At 33.9% G+C, this 19,990-nt stretch overlaps 2 protein-coding genes across 4 annotated transcripts; one reads left to right on the forward strand and one right to left on the reverse strand.

Annotated features, from left to right (window-relative positions):
* Positions 1 to 4,817: 4,817 nt before the first annotated feature.
* On the forward strand, positions 4,818 to 11,065 carry LOC136271492 (putative nuclease HARBI1). Its single transcript, XM_066071602.1, has 5 exons — positions 4,818 to 5,520; positions 5,734 to 5,849; positions 6,027 to 6,138; positions 7,894 to 8,270; positions 10,834 to 11,065. Exons 1-4 carry the CDS (start codon positions 5,118 to 5,120, stop codon positions 8,268 to 8,270), a joined length of 1,008 nt encoding a protein of 335 aa, XP_065927674.1. The 5' UTR covers positions 4,818 to 5,117; the 3' UTR covers positions 10,834 to 11,065.
* LOC105337464 (myb-related transcription factor, partner of profilin-like) lies at positions 8,340 to 14,769 on the reverse strand. Of its 3 annotated transcripts, XM_066071604.1 has the most exons (7): positions 14,512 to 14,769; positions 14,129 to 14,441; positions 13,402 to 13,469; positions 13,051 to 13,203; positions 12,011 to 12,073; positions 10,878 to 10,937; positions 8,340 to 8,766 (listed from the first exon to the last, which is right to left on the reverse strand). In XM_066071604.1, the coding sequence occupies exons 2-7, from the start codon at positions 14,347 to 14,349 to the stop codon at positions 8,585 to 8,587; spliced, it is 747 nt and encodes a 248-aa protein (XP_065927676.1). In that variant the 5' UTR covers positions 14,350 to 14,441; positions 14,512 to 14,769; the 3' UTR covers positions 8,340 to 8,584. The 3 variants fall into 3 exon arrangements, with proteins under 3 accessions (XP_065927676.1, XP_065927675.1, XP_065927677.1); XM_066071603.1 differs by lacking the exon at positions 14,512 to 14,769 and having other exon boundaries at positions 14,129 to 14,505; XM_066071605.1 differs by lacking the exons at positions 10,878 to 10,937; positions 14,512 to 14,769 and having other exon boundaries at positions 14,129 to 14,505.
* Positions 14,770 to 19,990: the final 5,221 nt, after the last annotated feature.

The raw sequence follows: 19,990 nt of genomic DNA on the forward strand, positions 1-19,990 counted from the left end.
AAGCTATTTGGAATAGAGAAAAATCTTCTTACAGGTACAACAACAAAAGGGGCTTGGTATTTACCAAAATAAAGAGGTGGATAAAAATAGGCAGATCCACTGTAGTTAGTTGTCAAGATATTTTGATACTGTAATGCTAATTTGATCAGAATTAAGGCAATTGTTGCTCAGGTGAGCGATGTGGCCCCTGGGCCTCTTGTTATTAGAAAGATGAAAGATGAGGAAAGGCTTAAAAAAGGAATCTCAGAGCTCGAATGCAGGGTGATGGTGATATCCCCATTTAAAGAAAATGGCGGCACTGTCGAAATAATAAACGATTTCGCTGGCAATATCAAATTGAAGACAGAAACGTGAAAGAATACTGGAACGCAAAGGCATACAATGTACCCTTTTAAAAATTTTCATTAAATTTCACCGCCCGCTTCCCATTTGCTTCTAACAGGTGTGCATATAGTGCATGCACCACTAAGATACCTTACTTTTATTGAACATTTAATATTAATATCCCAATATTCTTTTCTTATATTGTGATCATTAAAATATTGGAGACTATATTAACCAGTACAGCGTTAATCACTGCCAAATGAATGAACAATTCAAAGATTAATATACTTAATTCTTTAAGTTAACAATAGTTACAATGTATCTAAATTTGTACATTTGATACATTAACATTTGTCTCGCATGTTTGAAATATTATTTGTATCGCAGCTCATTAATTAACAATGAAAACACTTAATAATTATTCAAACACTGTCTTGTATCCATGTTTTGTTAAGTTACATTTGTACTTGTAAGACTTACTGGTACACGCGGCGTAAATGTCATTAATATCGTTCTTCATCAAGAATATAGACATGTATTTATATATAAATATTATATAGATATATATTATTCTACTCACAAATGATTAATAAAGAGAGAGAGAGAGAATCCATCTGTTATTCTTCGCCTGAAATTCCTTGATTAACACCGAATGTAACCACAGGTGCTTGTGGACTGGACCGTGCACTACCCCCCCCCCCCCCCCCCTTCTATTTTTTTTTAATTTTCTTTTTTATTTTTATTGTTAATTGTCGTTAACAACCCCTTCTATATGCCTCCAGTCGACAAATAACAGAAATATCATGACTCGGTAGCATTTTATATTCGCACTCGTTTCCCTGATATATATAAAGGAAGAAGTTAAGTAACTACCGTTTGTTTACATTGAGGTACCACCTGGGAAATTCAAACAAATACCACATCAAAAATCGCAATACCTTTGGTGTTATCTATTTTTCTCATTTTCACACATATCCTTCTATCTGAAAACTTATAATAATTAGCATGCTGAATCGTAATATATCCCACGAATTAATATTTGTCACTCGCGACCACGGTATTTTGAAACGTTCAAAGTAGACGCTACGGAAGTTAGTTGCACAGCGACATTTATGCTAAGAATGATAACTCTTCCAGTGTTCCGAATGGCCCGAAAAAAAAATTCGGTAATATTCCTTGACTAGGTACATATCGACGAAAATGTATGTTGATCAATTGTTTAACTTTCCAAGCAGCAATTAATGACCAAAACGTGGTCATCACTGGCCGAGCTGGGACAGGTAAAACGTACATAACAAAAGAAGTCGCAAAACATATTAGATATACACAAAAAAGAAGTATCAATAGTCTGCTCTACAGGCATTGCAGCAACACACTACAAGGATTAAAAAGCCTAGACTTTTCATAGGTGGGCTGGCATAGACGACGGTAGACATTTAAATGCTGACATCTTGCATTTAATCAATCAAGATTAAAGATTTCAAACAGCTCAGACAAACATACAAGCAGTTGAAACACTAATTATTGATGAGGTTTCTATGAAAGTGCCAACATTTTACAAGAGGTCCAATATTTATGTAAAAATGTGCGAAAATCAAAAAAAAAAATTTGGTGGCTTACAAGTAATATTAGTGGGCGATTTTTTTCAACTTTCAAATAAACTGTATGGCGATCAAGACAAACATTGTTTCATGTTGGCATGGTTCAATGATTTTTTTTCCCCATTAAATTACTATACTATTGATACTTCGTTTTCTTCAGGTACAGAATTGAAAGAAGGGAATATCCTTGTACGTTGTGTGGTGGAAGACAATCTTCATCAGAACGTCGTCCTGCCAGTTCGTTCGCCGAGACTTTGTACAAACACTGTAAATGCCATAGAAACTGATATACTGTGTAATAAGTGTCGCCACAAATGCCGAAATATTTTACGAAGAAAACAGATTTTGGATATCAACGATGAGGAGGATGCAAAGGACTCCACCTTCAGATCTCCGAAAAGAAGTAAATGTATCCAAGTACATGTATCTAGTCCGCCATTAATTGCTTTACTATTGCCATCTTCATCTAGGAGTCACAGTTATTTTTTTGTATGCAAAAAACCTGGCCCAAAGCTTCTGTCAGTAAGTAATCAAGCACGGATGGATGTATTTGTCTGGAAAGAAATACTTATTCCACCGGGAGCGAGATGCTGTGCAGACCATTTAATTAGTGCTTAACTCTCGGACGACGCTGTGCAAGAAATTTAAACCAATGACAGTGTATTGCTTAACAGAACTTCTGTCCTAACTGTGATTCACAGTTTGAGAGAATTGGCTTTTGAACACCCACGCCTAGATATCGACGATGAAAGCAGCATGGATAATGAAGACTATAAAGTGTTAACTTGGTTTTCACGCGCTGAATTTTAGGATATTATTTCAACAGTAACATGTATCAACTCATCAAAAAGTAGAAGCAAGAGAACATGTGTTGCCATTCTTCTTGTGAAATTACGATCAGCTCTCTCCAACAAGATGCCTGCAGTACTTTTTAATATGACAAAATACCAGTTAAATCTAAATAAAAAACCGATGAACACTAGTCTATCAATATCTCTTAAGGTTTTTAATATCATATTAAACGTACGAAATATTTTTTCAGATCAGGCGAGCCATTAAATCTGCCAGACTTATGACTGATTTTGTACCACGCGTATTGGGATTCCAGCCTAAAACCCGGGAGGATGTAATTCAAAGGCACACACGTCAACTTTCCAAAGGACTCATGTCCTTTAGTATTACAGAAGATCCAGCTATATTGGTCTTGGTTGGAAAGTATGTGTACATACAAGAGTTCTAACTTTTCTTTTGCCAGGAGATCATATAGACTACATAAACATAGACAACTATTGAAGCCAATAATGGTAGTTACCACAACAGGATATATTGTTTCCATTCTCGGACCCTATTTGTCACATTCAACAAACAACGATGCGAGCATTCTCAAACATACGATCCACTGCAACACCAAAGAACTAAGAACTTGGAAAAAAAAGAAAACGACGTATTTGTTGTTGACAGGGGATTTACAGATGCCGGAAAAGTCTTGAAAGACATAGGAATTAAAATGGAGAGTCATCATTCATGCAGAGAGGGGCAAAACAACCGTCAACACGCGATTCAAACATTTCTAGAGTAGTAACAAAGGTACAAAAAACTGCATGCATATGTTGTGTATTCTTATCTTTTAAGTCTAATAAAAATGATTAAGTTTGTATGGATGCAATTCCTTGCTTGAATATTTAATCATAGTTTTAAAGATTTCGTATCTGATAACTGTAGAAAACACGTGTGACACCATAACAAGTACTTTATTAAACTGACTTCCGGTCATACATATAATAAACAAGTCGTACATGAATAACTCGATATACATGACAATAACTATGCAATAATGACTCCAAAAAATTTATTTTACAGATCAGATGGGTTGTTGAAGCTGCAAATGGCAGACTGAAACAGTGGCGGTATCTAGACAGTGGCGGTATCTAGATAAGGCCTTGCCATATTCACAAATCCCGTTTATCGGGGATTACGTTAGGATAGTAGCTGCCCTTTGTAACAAGTACAGACCATAAATACAGACCATATTTGTGTAAAGGATCTGCATACGACCAGGCAGTGGCTGCCAAAATCCTCCGACTCTCTAGAAACGCCAACTCCTTACAGATACGCGTGGAAAAGTTAGGGCTTGTTGATGATATAGCGCCAGAATTTCCTCGACATGACGAAACTGAGCTGCGGGAACTCAATTTAGGGGTATATCAGCTACGAATGGCCAGCTCATACACCAAGGAGCACATTGATGTCGATGGCAAGTTCGAGATATTTGTAAGTGATGATATCCCAGGTACTCTTTCGACCAAAATACAGAGCAGACATGTTTCGGCGAAACAGTATAAGAGCTGAATTAATTAGGTCGAAGGGATCATAAGTGGATGGTATTGTAGATGTAAAAGGAGATAGTAGGGTGGTGGGGATGTGTAGCCACATCACTAGTGTGATTTCGTTTCTGTTTTATGCCAGACACAACATGCAAACAGTTACGGGCGTACGGAATTGGAGCGAATCCATTGACGATGCCTCAGATCTTCCAAATGTCATTGACGCGTCAGACAGCGATGATGACAGTGTACTTGAAGAGTGACGTCTCATACACAACAGATTTGTTAAAGTCGTCAACATTTTCTTACCTTTAAACTTCGTACTTTATGCCTTGAAATTAATATTCACTTGTTTGTAATGTGTGTTTCTCTTAATTATTTGTATGCACAAATTGATTTCTTATTAACGTACACAATTGATCCAAAAGATAAATTATCCACTTCGCCATACAGTTGTTTAGTTTTCATTCTTAAAACAAGCTAGTTTATTTCAAATACAATGTGCATTTAAAGTTTAAAGTTGTGCTATCAATAGTAACATTGGCGGTCTGCATTCATACAACCAGGCTAGGAGGTTATAAACGCTAGCTCGGGCTCCAGCTCCAACTCTAGCTCGAAAAGCAAGTTTGGAGTATGGCTCCAAATAATTTTAGGTTATAAAATCTGGCTCGAGCTCTGTCTCCAAAATTGGCTCCAAAGCTGTCTCGAAAATTTCGAGCTGGAGTACATACTCGAATTGTGGTTATAAAACTTTCGAGTACGGAAAATATACTCCAAATGGAGTATGTAAAGCTTAAATCTCGAGTAAGCTAAAGAGCTTACTCGAACTTTCAAGTGTGTACTCAGGGTGTCGTCTGCTTTCATAGAAATGGCTGCACATCAACGCATAGCCAACAGAGAACGCGTTCCGCGTAATTTTAGGGATAGGTCAAACCCACTGGAGGACTTGTCAGCTTCTGACATATTTGCAAGATATAGGTTTCACCCAGATACCATTATGGATCTCCTGAGGCAGCTCCCTGACTTATCTACTCATACAAAGAGGAACCTCCCAATTCCACCCCTCCTTCAGCTGCTTGTGACATTAAGATTTCTTGGTACAGGTGCCACCCACATCCTTGTTGGTGATGATGTGAAGATTTCAAGATCAACAGCAGGGCGATGTATAAGGCAGGTATCGGCCCTTATTGCAAATTTGGCACCAAACTACATCAGCTTTCCAAGGGGAGATCAGGCGCGCCAAGTGATGCTGGAGTTTGCACATATTGCAGGTTTTTACTAAGATAACTATAACGAAAACATTTACTCTGATCAGTACTTTTACTTGGAACATAACTTGTTTAGGAAATTATTACTTTACCCTGTTTATATACATCGACCCTTTAAATGTATGGGGGTTTGGGAGGAGTGAAAGTTCAGTGAATTTTTACCAGTTCAGAAAATTTGTTCTATAATTTCATTTACCTAAAAAATGTGCTTCACAGGTTTTCCAAAAGTGTTGGGTTGTGTAGATGGTACACATGTTCGAATAACCAAACCATCAGGGCCTCAAGAGGCAGATTTCGTAAACAGAAAACAGTACCATTCATTAAACGTGCAGGTACCAATAAATTAGCTTGAAAGCATTCATGCACAAGGCATTCAATATATTTTTTACATAACTAAGACTCTTGTCCAAATTCAATAACTGACTTAAATCTTGATATTAATTAAGAAATACATATATATAAGTCGTGTACCAGGTTAATTTCATCACCCCTTCCCTTTTCTCATGCAGATGGTATGTGACCCAGCTTTCAAAATTACAAGCATATGTTGCAATTGGCCAGGTGCAACTCATGACAACCGGATTTTCAAAATGTCTTCATTGTGCCATCAATTTGAACGAGGTAAAAGAAGTTGTTCGTTTATTATTGAGACCTTGACCTTTCAAACATGACCCTATTTAACAAGAGACCTATTGACCACATTGTTCAACTGATTTTTGAGAAAAAGAAATTTTTTAAAGATTTTTCTTTCTATATTCCTATGTAAAAATTCAACCCCCTGTGGTGGCCCACCTTACCCCCGGGGATCATGATTTGAACAAACTTCAGTTGAATCTATACAACTGGATGCTTCTACACAAATAAATGCTTCTCTGGCCCATTGGTTTTTTGAGAAGAAGGTTTTTTAAAGATACTAACAAATTTTTAATATTTCTAAATTATCTCCCTTTGAAAGAAGGCTTGGCCCTTCATTCTCACAAACTTAAATCCCCTCCACCTAAGGATGCTTTGTGACAAATTTGGTTGAAATCGATCAAGTGGTTCCGGAGAAGAAGTCGAAAATATGAAAAGTTTATGGACACACATACAGACATATGGCTGACAAAAAGTGATCAGAAAAGCTCACTTGAACTTTCAGCTCAGGTGAGCTAAAAACGATGTGTATCGAGTGAACCATAGTAAAGGATCAGTCCAAATGTCAGACTATGTACCGTTAGATTTAAAGCTACATGCGTATTACCGTATCATCAAAGATATTCTTTGTAAACTTGACCTTTGAAATATCCCGGTATTATATTAAGTGAAGGTCCATTGGCGGATCCAGAGGGGGGGGGGGGGTTCCGGGGGTCGGAACCCCACCCCCCCCCCCCTTTCTCTGGGACATGTGAATTTTTTTGAAAACTTTTAATGCCTATTTCAAGGCAATTTTCCCCATTTATAATATAAATACTGTAGTCATCTCAAATAAATGCTTTTAACATTGCTTATTTAAAGTCATTTGATATTAAAATATCGTAATTTTGTTCTTATATGAAAAAACCCTGTCGAATTTTTATCGAAATAATGTACATTGTACTCCCCTTCAGCATCCGATGTTTACTACACTGAGTAAACATGTGGAAAATTAAAGAAATACAAAACAATAACTTAAGCAGTATTGCTACAAACACAGATTTACAATAACATCTCCAATGTATTTTCTACTCCATTTCTTTAAAAAATCAATTATAATAGTTCATTTATAACAGTTTTGAACCGACAAGCCATCGAGTAAAACGACGTTCAAGTACGAGTACACGCATTCGTTTTACTTTTTTAAGCCGCTTTCAAATGTATTGTTAGTTTATTAACTTAAGTATTATAATAGATAAGTTTTACTTCGTTTCGTACGAAAAATACAATTTGAAAGAAAATTACACGACCCGCTTATTTATTGACAAATAATAAATTTTGCACGTATTGATTTTCATCAGTTGGAACCCCCCCCCCCCCTTTTCCAAATAGCTGGATCCGCCTCTGAGGTCATACAGTCTTTTAAAATACAAGCTTCTTGCAAACAACTAGACATCATTGAAGTGTTCATACTATAGGGCTCATTGGCGTCGGAAGGAAATTTTTTTCTCCAAATCATGGAATTCCTTATCCGGAGGGGGGGGGGGGGGGTTACATAACTTCTCAATATTCCCATCTTTTCAAGGTAAATATATGAACACTTATTTTTGCTGCGAGAAAAATGGGGGGGGGGGGGGGGCTGAACCCTCTATGATGCTATGTGCCTAATGGTTAGGTTTAACTTTGCAAAAAAAGTGGGGGGGGGGCTAAGCTAAGAAAGTGTCATTCAAATTTTTCAGTTTGCAATGATGATTCTTAATTTAGGTGACCATGATGGGCTGTTACTGGGAGATTCCGGGTACCAGTGCCGTCCTTTTGTTATGACTCCGTTCATCAACCCTGTTAATCAAAATGAGAAACGGTACAATAATGCATTGTGCAGAACAAGAGTGCTGATTGAGCAAACTTTTGGATTCCTTAAAAAGAGATTTCAATGTTTGAATTTTCTACGTACAAAACCAGAGGTGGCAGTAGTCTATATCAAAGCTGCAGTAACTCTGCACAACTATGGTATTGTAAGGGGAGAAGTTCTTGAAACACAGCAGAATGTTGTGCAGGAAGCTGCTAACGTTGAACCTTGTCCTGCTGGAGGTGATGGCTATGCCATGAGGGCACATATTGTGCAAACATTTTTCAGCTAGGTAAGGTGCAATTAATTCATAATTGTTAGACTACTGAACTGAAATGGATTGGATAAACAACTAAACATATAACAGTGTACATTAGTTTATATACATGAATAAACATTCTTAAACTTTAACAGTCCATATGTAAATAAAACAATTAATATTGTCCCACACATACCTTCTTAAAATCTCTCTCTCTCTCTCTCTCTCTCTCTCTCTCTCTCTCTCTCTCTCTCTCTCTCTCTCTCTCTCTCTCTCTCTCTCTCTCTCTCTCAAAACAGGGGACCAAACATGTATAACATATAGCAAACAAATAACTTTTGTTTCAATCAAGATTCTGACTGACTCATTTTCATCTCATAGAACTTCTGTTTTGTATCAATCAGTTTAATTTCCTTCTCAAGCTTTGTTATTTCTAATTCTAGCTTCCTCTGCTCTAGCCTTATTCTCTTTGTGTCCTCTGTGATGTTCTCTTTCCTTTCATCTATCTTCCTCTTCTCACTTACTTTACCTGAATATAAAGTATAAATAAAAGAACATACATTGAAACATTTTTTCCATTGTTGAATTCTTTTTTATTTACAAATAAATTTTAACATACATTTTTTTACATATAGCTAATGTAAAAGACAATTTAAATGATTTCATTAATTCAAATCAGGCTTGGGACGAATTACATTGTAAAGTAATGCATTACATTACCATTACTTCATGAATTTGGGCATTAAATTACCATTACCATTACTTGATTTTCTTGAAGTAATGCATTACATTACCATTACATGAGTAAAGTAATGCATTACCATTACCATTACTTTTTTTTAAAAGTTTCAAATATACAACACTCTTCAACATATCTACAGCTTCATGCTCAGTATCAGGTTCAAATTCAATGAATAAACAAGAGTAATTCTATATTTGCTCAATATACATGTATAATCATATTGTGGCAATATGAACAACATATTACATAAGTAAAATGATATTTATAGACATTTGGCATGATACAATATCAGATATGAAATAGAGACACAGGATAACATGTGTAACAAAAAACAATTTATGAAATAATGTTGCGGTTTTTAAAAGCTAAATATAGATATATCCCCAGATTACACAAATCTTTATAATTTTGGACACTTAATTTTATTAATTAATTTTATAAACAGATGATTTTTCCCGGTTATATTTCTTCATATATTTTAATCGTATTTCATTTTACGGAGGACACTTTAAGACAAAAGATTGCTGTTGCACTTTAGGATCGAAGTTTCAAAGGGTTCATCTTTTAAATGCATCCGTCTTCCGGGCTATGCTAAATAAATGTTTTGCAGGAGCAGTCAAAGCTTGGACTGGAAAATACTGTTTGACGATCTTTATCTTAGGATATATTAAGTGCAATAATAGATTAAATACATAAATCTTGTATTTTCTATCAGTCCAAACTAATGTACAGTGTAATTAATATACAAGAGAGAGAGAGAGAGAGAGAGACACACACACACACACAGAAAGAGAGAGAAAATAAGTAAGATTATTTTCAAATGGGTTATAATATTGGAAGTGATATTGATTTTCATCATGGATGGACAGTGCATTCACGGTGCATGTCTGTCTCCTATTCTATTGTGACATAGCGAAGGGAAGGGGATTGGGGTGTTTAGCACTTCTTATAACAATAGATTGTTTTGATACTTAGATTATCCTGGGGGCATAGTGTGTTGTTGACACATTTCTTATTGAAGTGCAAACTAATTGGAGTAAATTGTTTAAATGATTAAACACTCTTAATAACAACACTCTTAAAAATGTTATGAAATTGTGCTGTTATCTTAGTAATATAAACAATTCAAAAATGAATTTTAAAAAACCTTTTTTAATAAAACATGTACAATTAAAACATTTTTTTCTCAATTAGAATTATTTCTTTCTTCTTTAAAAATAAATTTAATCAAATTCAATTTCAACTATTCATTTATTCATCACATTTTTTTTAAGTGAACATGCATAAATATGCATAGTAATGCAAAGTAATGCCATGTAATGCCAGCATTACACTAGATTTTGGAAAGTAATGCATTACATTAGCATTACTTGTAATGCTAATTTTGTGGCATTACACATTACTAGCATTACTTTGAAAACATGTAATGCATTGCAATGCATTACCATTACATTTAGCATTACCCCAAGCCTGATTCAAATGTATTTGTATTTTCTGCTCTGATAAAACGCATTAATGAAGGATTTGTTTCAAATCAATTTGATCTTTCAAGGCTATAAGGAACATTTTTTTATCGACATTATGTATAATACTGTATTATCCTTAATAATTGCTCCAGGCACTAAGAAAATATTATTATTTTAGAGTTCAATAATCCTGTTGTCTAATGCATACAAAAAATATCAATAATATATCACTCTGTAAACTATTAATACATATACTATACTACTTGAGTATATAGCTTATTTTATAACATCACTACTTGACTGCAATTTGGGGAGGGATTACATGGGCTTTGCCTGTTACCCAATCCATTTGAATTCTCAATAAAATATGTTTATATTAAATTAACAGGTTGAAAGATTCTGACCCAGACATAGAATACAAGTCAATCTTACCTCTGCTTTCCTTTTCTTTTGAATTGACTGTCCTCTGTGACACAGATGATGGAGCTGGTGCTGAAATAAAAGAAAGAATTGACTACACCTGAGGAACAAGTCGAAGGGTGTTGCACTCAACTTTCTTGTTCAAACTGATGAAATAATTAAGTTATTGAAAAATTAAAAAATAAAATTAATACACTTTATTGCAGACTTTTTTAAAGATTGAAGGGGTAGAGTTGTGTATTAAATGTATTTTAATCATGTTAAGGTGGCCCATTACACCTTGAAATAGTTTCTCAAATCAGCAGAAAATCAATTGACTTAAGGAATGAAATTCAAGTTAACTTGCAACAGACTGGTGTTCCATCCAGGGGAGTCAATGACTCTCATTCGCTGGAGATAAGCGCTAGCCTTCATGGCACAGAGAAGGATTTAACTTTTAACTTAGTCAGAAAACGTGTTACAACCAGACTTACATGTAAATTGTTTTGATTGTTTTGTTAACAAATGATGCATAAGAAATATATAAAATTCAAATAGGTGAAAATATATGCAATTTATATTAGGATGAAAATTATTATTTTTAAAAATTCAACTGAATAAATATGAACTAGCCCTGGGCCGATTCAAACTTGTGATCTGCAGTTCACAGATTGATACTTTATTACCACTGAGTTGCAATGATATTCAAACCATTCGATTGATACAAAAAAATCAACAAAACAATTAAATCACCATCTAATGAGGTAGGGTCTTAAAAAGCATATTAATGTAGTGAGGTACGGTATTTTAAATTATCTAGAGTTGATTAAAAATATATAAAATTTGTTAATTTTTTTAAAGAGCAATATATGTAATATAATTTTGGTTTTACCTTGTTATTTGATTGGCTATACACAAATTCATCTTTAATTATATTTTCATAACTTGCCAACTTCACGTCAAAAGATGTGCTTGCATAATGCATTAATCTGCTTGACATCAAGCTTGATTTTTGTACAGATTAACATCATTTTTAAAATCAGACGTCTTATTAACTGCAAATGATAGTGAATAAATTTGCGGTTTAAAGCATGAACTGCCCAAATTTATATGTTATACAAATATAACATAGGAAAAATTTATAAATTCATTGTAACAATACTCACCAACTGTATCAACTTGACTTCTATTTGTCTCTGTCTCTCTGTTAGTACAAGTGAATCTTACATCTAAAATTAAAACAAGGTTATCCATGTTAATTCATGTTAATCATTGGTCATTCAGCAGATAATTTACATCACAATACCCTTATAGATATTTCTCTAGTATGTAGTATTTTAAGAGAACTTGATGGCAGTGGCCATTATCAAACTGCATTTATATCCTGTAGTATAATTTAAGAGCTTGTAATAAAGAATTTGAAAATATCCAAATTTAAATAATGGTAAATCATATGAATTTTCCTTTACTTAGTACCGGTAATAATTTATCGCAAAACAAATCATCAAACACTTTTAGGTAGATCATTGACCATCCTCCTGACAGACTCACAATTTCTATTTTGGCTGGTCTGCCCACCAAACATAAATATGTAACGTCACTATATACCAGCAAATGATCAAAATGTTTTCATGCATCCATTCTGGTGGAATGGAATTCAATAACCTGTGATGAATGACTGAATGCTACCGGTACACATGTACTTAAAATTATACTTGCATCTAGCTGTATTGGAGGGTATAACAAAACAGTTATTGAATGGTATTAAAGGTCAAATGACCGTTTTTATCTACAATGAAGAGTAGAAAAATTAAATCATAAGCAATGAATTGGGACAGTTTACACTATATAAACCGCTTCAAAAAGCATAAACTGTTTCAAACCATTTTATATCGTATAAAACTAATAAATATTGAATTCATTGCTTATAATTTAATTTTCCTACTCTTCATTGTAGATAACAACGGTCATTTGACCTTTAAAATGACGTAAAATTGTACAAAATTCAAACAATACGTCAGGCGTATTGATACATTTTTGACGTTAGTCTTACTATGACGTAGACAACATTCTTTATACGATATAAAATAATTTTTTAGTCAATCAGAAATCACGTTACAACCAGAATTAAATAATATCGGTGTATGACTGTTTAATATTTTCTGTGAATTCTTATAAATTTAAATATTAGATTTTGCTTTCTCACCATCACTGTCAAACCCTTCTTCTAGACCAAAAAGACTTGGCCTTCCTTCTTGTCGCTCAAGAAGCACTTCTTCTGCTTCTGTTAATTCAAATTCCACTTGTCCCCCACCTGTCTTCCTGACTTCTCTCTTCAGGTAATCGATTTTCTCTTTGGCTGTTAAAATGAAATGAAATATTTTAAGGTAAATTATGGGATGACGTTTAAATGTTTTGTTTAAATCTTCGAAATATTTTACAGCCAGCCGTAGTAATTACACATGTTAATTAAAATAAATATGATATTCATGCCTTTAATTGAGTCTATACATGTACTAAATACATGTACATATATATGGTATTTTAATAAACATACTCCTTTGTTTAGCATTGTTGTACTTTTTTCTGCACTCTTCTGGGGACCTCTTGCTGCTGGTAAATTGTCTACAAGAGTTAATATGTGTTAATTTAAGCTTATTTTTTTCAAGTCATGACCTTAATGATTCATAATCAATAGATGTAGATCTCATTCTGAGTCTGTGTAAGAAACTTGTCCTCATTTGTCACATTTTCTTATTTTCTTAACCTTACCCAAAATATATCAATTTACTCGAATTAAATCCATAGCAAAATGGGTTCTAGCTACATGTGTACATGTATTCTAATTGGTTAATTAATTTCTGTTTTCTGTCAGGAAAATGTTAATTTTTTGATCGAACTTATGATTTAATCAAAACTTTTATAACTTATTGAGTGAAAGAGGTATTGTTTAGTAATTCTTTATTTATTTTTTTTTAGGGAATCAAAATTTCAACAAATAACATCAAATATACATTAGTACTAGATTCACTAGATCATTGTAACATAACACGGTAAACATAATAACATTGATTAAAATTAAATATAATGTAGTAAAATTAATTTGCATATTTTGCTTATTTTATTTAGGCCTAATAATGTTTGCAACACATTATTTTAATATTTTCACCTGCTTTATAATTACCTCCAATGCAATCTTCATTAATATGATCAACTAGTTACTAATATAGGCATATGCTTCTAAAATAAAATCAGTGACCTTTTTTTTTTTTGAACTTTCTTACGCATTTATAGCATCTGCGACCTCCTCCCAACCCTGCCTCCTCTTAGCCACGCCAGACTTCCCCCCAGGACCCTTGAACTCCCCAAATAGCACATCCTCCCTGTCCAACACGGCAGATATAAGACACGTTTCCTCATCTGCAGACCACTTTGTTCTTGTTTTTTTATCGCTAAGGTCTACCCTTTCCTTTAAGCAAAGTTTCTCGATGTCTTTTTCTGCCATATTGCGATGAGTACAACTAATCCTATCGTCTGCAGGACACTGAGCAGCCGATGGCACAATTTCCCGGTGCGTTTTGTTGTCAAAAAGTACCTCTTAATGAATAAATATTTCGTGGAAAAGGATATTATAAAAAGTTTTATCAAAAGTATTGTAATAACTCACCGTTATATTGATTCAAGACATGTCGTCAATATAAACAGCAGGGCGCCGCCATTGCAGAAGAGTTCCAAAAAAGCCGCTTGTGCACATAAAAAAAAGTTAGAGTACGAGCTCGAAAATTGGAGTACAAACTCCCGGGAGTACGTACTCGAAATCTTTTATAACCTCAAAATTTGATCGCGTACTCCTAGGAGTACGATTTTGATTTCGAGCTAGAGTTGGAGCTGGAGCCCGAGCTAGCGTTTATAACCTCCTAGCCAGGACTTTGCGTTAAGAAAAGCCCGACTTAAAACTATATATATATATATATATATATATATATATATATATATATATATATATATATATATATATATATATATATATATGTGTGTGTGTGTGTGTGTGTGTGTGTGTATGTGTCAGTAAATTTACAAAAAATAAGGGCTTCATATGTAGTTTAAAATTCATTTTTCTTTAGCAATGCATGTACCTGTACCAAAGTATTTCCTTGTGGAACACAACATACATTTCGTGACGCCATGACACCAGAAATTTGAGTAGTTTTGATCAGCTAAAGAGTAGACGCTCGTTAAGAAATGGTCAACATGTAATATTAAGGAATTTCTTTCTAACTCAACGAAAGAATCAGTTTAAATACATTAATTCTCACAAAAATATCCTCATATAGCAACAACGTTAATATTGACTTTCACCTTTCTTTATAAAAGTTGATTAATGCTATAAAATTAAGATCTTAATTATATATTTTGAAACAAATACCAACTAAAGGTGATTTAATTAAATTGTAGATGTAAAAGTTTGTTAAAAATATAGATATTTTAATCGCAAGGACGTCATCGGTTAGATATTGAATTTTCAGTTGAATATATTACAGCTGCTACGAAAGATAAAAACCCATACTAGCCATTTTTATAAATTCCACTTTCTGAAATACATATTTTTGCATTTTGGTGTTTTTCTAAAATGGGGCCGATTTTGGCCAAAAATGTACGTTGTTCTTATCACTTGTTAATAGTGAATTGACATGTGTTCTATTTTTGGAAATTTACCAAACATCTGCATGAAAAACTGAATTCACAATTATGTAGACCAGGAAGCAATTTAACAAAAATTGTAGATATCGAGACCCCCCCCCCCCCGGGAAGAGATTTTGACTTAAATGTGGGACCAAACAGTCATGATAGTATTAATCCACATAATGGGCTGTATGTTACTCTAAAACATTTATTTCATTCAGCTCTTGATTTTTAATGGAAGAAATTAGTCACTTGTATAAAAAAGAGAATAAATATAACTGTTTATCATATAGGAGATATATGTATCATGAAAGCGTTTGGAAAGAGTTTAGGTATGGGGTGTACAGTTCATGGAATTATCGTTCCTTGAATGTTCATATTAAATAAATACTCATTGTGAAATAACGTACTATAAAGAGTTGTGTAAGGTTTTTTTTTCTTTATAAAGTCATCTATAACAGTTTTTAAAAGTTTTTTTTTTAAAACAAACAGTAAACTAGTAAATTGTAAAGTAAAACAAGAGACCAATGGGCCACATCGCTCACCCGAGGAACAATAGGTATGATAAAATCAGCTTAATGGAGTCATAATACAAACTATCTGGACAATGTACAATAGTACATGTAGATCCTGTATAAATAAAATCCATTTACACCTTTGATATTCTTATGTTTATCATCATTAGTCCCTTTTCTAACAGGGTGATTTTATAGTCATATTACAGGTTGAGTATTGCAGTTCCTGGAGCCAAAGTCTTAACAATTATAAGGAATCATCTGGCTATTATTTTTAAAGATTTACTCTATATATTCCTATGTAAAAATTTGAACCCCCCTTTGTGGCCCCACCCTACCCCCGGGGGACATGATCTTCACAGCTTTGAATCTGCACTACCTGAGGATGCTTCCACACAAGTTTCAGCTTTCCTGGCTGATTAGTTTTTGAGAAGAAGATTTTTAAAGATTTACTCTATATATTTCTATGTAAAACTTCAACCCTCCATTGTGGCCTCACCCTACCCCCGGGGGTCATGATCTTCACAGCTTTGAATCTGCACTACCTGAGGATGCTTCCACACAAGTTTCAGCTTTCCTGGCTGATTACTCTATGAGAAGAAGATTTTTAAAGCCATATACGCTGTCATTTATGTGAATTTTTAGAATTACTGAATAAGCGCTAGAATTGTTTAATTCCACAAAATATACCATATAAAAATTGTCATTAACTTGTTAAACTGTTTTAAAAGTTTTTTAAGGCCCGTGTACATCGGTTAAGAATTTTTGTCTTGCAAGATAAAATTTTGTAATGAGCGTGGAGATTTGCAAGTGACCTGGGGTGAACAAATCGGAGATTAAAATTGCGCTTGCTCAGTGGAGACAAATATGTCGGAAAAGCGAGGCAGAAAGTCGGATAAGTTTACGATCTCTGTACGAAAGCGGCACAAAAAAGAGGCGAACGCTAAATTAAGCAAAAACAAAATCTACATTGGTGACCAATTTGACAGATGGACGGACCTCCGGACAAAATTGACGATAAAATCCAATATCGAACTGGCCAAGATTCTGATGGATAGGTAAGTCACAGTGCTTTGCATATCTAAATATAGTGATTTTGGAAGATCTTTAGACTAATATTAAACGAATATAAATTTAAGCTTAATTAAATTGCTCTCTAAATACACGAATCTGTCATTCAATCTCTTCGTTATCGTCTGTAAATTTAAAGATGGGGTACGGAAGGGGTAACGCAACATAAAAATAAATGCACCCTTTTATATCTGTTTTAGATATGAAAATAAATCTGAGTCATTTCTGCCCTCTATTATTTCAACACCTGGACCATCAATGGTGTGTAATCACCTTGAAGTTGAATCCGAGTCGGATATAACATCCGAATGGTAACTTAATTAACCTCTCTCTCTCTCTCTCTCTCTCTCTCTCTCTCTCTCTCTCTCTCTCTCTCTCTCTCTCTCTCTCCATGCGTTTTAGTTTTTAAGTTCGTCATTATCATGATAAAAGTTGCATTTATTAGTTTATTGATAATAAACTGATAAAGCAAGAATTACATATGACAGCATTATGACTATTTTAGACTGCTCTCATTTTAAGAGATGACTACAGTTAATTTTTTTTTAATTTCCAGTGACAACACTGAGATGTCAAACAAGACTATGAAGAGTAAGAGTGGACATGCATGTAAAAAATTATATGACAGTTTTTTGGATCCATTTGAGTAAGTTGTTCATAAAAAAATGATTTATGAATTTAGCCTATTAATTGTTTAGTAAACCTAATACAATTTGGGTACACATTTTTTAATTGCTAGTATTTGTCATCAATGAACTTTTTTAACTTTTAAAAACTCATCTCCAATAAAAAGACTGTAAAATTTAAATTCCCAGGGGATGGTCGTATGGATAGTCCGGGCCACTGTGCGCAATATTGTACATACACCTTTATGGAAAATGAAAGCAAGGAAATATTGTGCATATTAACCATGGACAAGAGGATTACAGGGGAAAAAAATTGTACATTAGAAAAAGCTTGCTTCCAGAAAGGTTTACAGTTCCTCTTACAGAGCGGGATACATATTGTAGAGGTTGTCACCGATGCATATGTACTTTAATCTTTGATGAGTAAGCACATGTATAATGATTTTAACTTATATGTAATAAGATACTGCTATATTATTCTGATACTTTAAATTTTAATGAGTTAATTTTTCAGTGAAAAAAATAATTGGTTTTTTTTTCAGAAAAAACTATCCTGATATCAAACATTCCTTCGAAATCTGGCATGGGTCCAAGAATCTAGGCAAAAAACTGTTTAAGGTACTTGCTGCATAGCACATATTGATTTATTTTAGTGGTTACTTTGACAAATTAACTGATCTGGTACTGGCTTATAACTGCTAACTAGTAACTAAATTTCAAACCAAGTGTGACAGTAATGATTACTAAACAGATATTTTGCATACTGACTATACTTAGCCTTAGCATGTATGGTGTGAACTTTATATGTGTTCCAGATTATTTCTGCACAATTACATGTCCAATACATGTACAACATTCTGTGATGCCCATATGGAACATAGGGAATGAGGTTTTTACCTCATCTCACATTAAGAACAAAAACCAATAAATTAGAAAGAACTATATATGATAAGAGTTAAATTTGGCCCCCATAATTTGCCATTTTTTAAGTGTTTCGGGTACAATAAAATGTAAACTATTTTTATAGAAGAGTTGATATAGAATATATTTTTCATCTATTTATTTGATAGGCCTGTGGCGAGACACAGATATATTATTCTAACTACGCAGAGTATAGTGAAATTAATAGCATTATCGTAGGCTTAAAGCTTGGTTATATAAATGTCAACAATACGGTGTGTCGACGATATATTTCGTCCTCTGGTTAAATTAATTTTCATTCTGGAGTAAAAACATATATAATATTGTAATGACGACCGTCTTCCTGCCTTTAAAATTTCGAAAAAGGACTAGGAAACCTATACCTTTAACGAAAAACGTTAAGATCATATTAAATAGAATGTATGACCTGATATTTTTTATTTAAATTGGGCTTTCTTTTTTTTTTTCCTCATTTGGCCCTGCTCGTGGTGCCCCGTGGGTGGTAAATCCTAAATTTTACAATTTTCCTTCCAATAGAAATGCTTCACATCAAAAATGGTAACAATTGGCAGCGACTTTATTTCGCGATTAACTGCCCATAAACTGGTTCGCGACGACTAATGTTCGCGACAAAGCCTTATCCAGACCTGTTTTCTATAGAAAAGGATTGGTTCGCGGCGAGAAGTATTCGCGACAACAAGGCTCTTGCTAACCTCGCGAAAATTTCTCGCACGCGAATTAAAGTTGGTTTACAGTAGTTTGTTATAAATAATTTGAATGTTATTTTCAATGCATCTTCATTTGAATTCTCCAAAATCGTTTTGGAGTGATTCTGCGATTTTTTGCTACATAACGGATAATATGGGAAGCATTTCAACTGTGGTTAAGGCCTGTGGCGAGATACAGATATATTATTCCAACTACGCAGAGTATAGTGAAATTAAAAGCATTATCGTAGGCTTACAGCTTGGTTATATAAATGTCAACAATGTCCTCTAGTTTAATTAATTTTCATTCTGGAGTAAAAACATATATAATATTGTAATGACGACCACCTTTCTGCCTTAAATAGTTCGAAAAAGGACTAGGAAACCTATACCTATATCATATTAAATAGATGTATGACCTGATATTTTTTATTTAAATTTGGCTTTTTTTTTTGCTTATTTGGCCCTGCTCGTGGTGCCCCGTGGGTGGAAGATCCTGAATTTTACAATTTTCCTTCCAATAAGAATGCTTCACATCAAAAATGGTAACAATTGGCCTTGTAGTTTTCAAGAGATGTTAAAAATGTAAAATTGTCAACGCACATCACACGACGATGGACGAA

Source organism: Magallana gigas, chromosome 9 (genome assembly GCF_963853765.1).
Source record: "Magallana gigas chromosome 9, xbMagGiga1.1, whole genome shotgun sequence".
In the NCBI taxonomy this organism is placed as follows: Eukaryota; Metazoa; Mollusca; class Bivalvia; order Ostreida; family Ostreidae; genus Magallana; species Magallana gigas.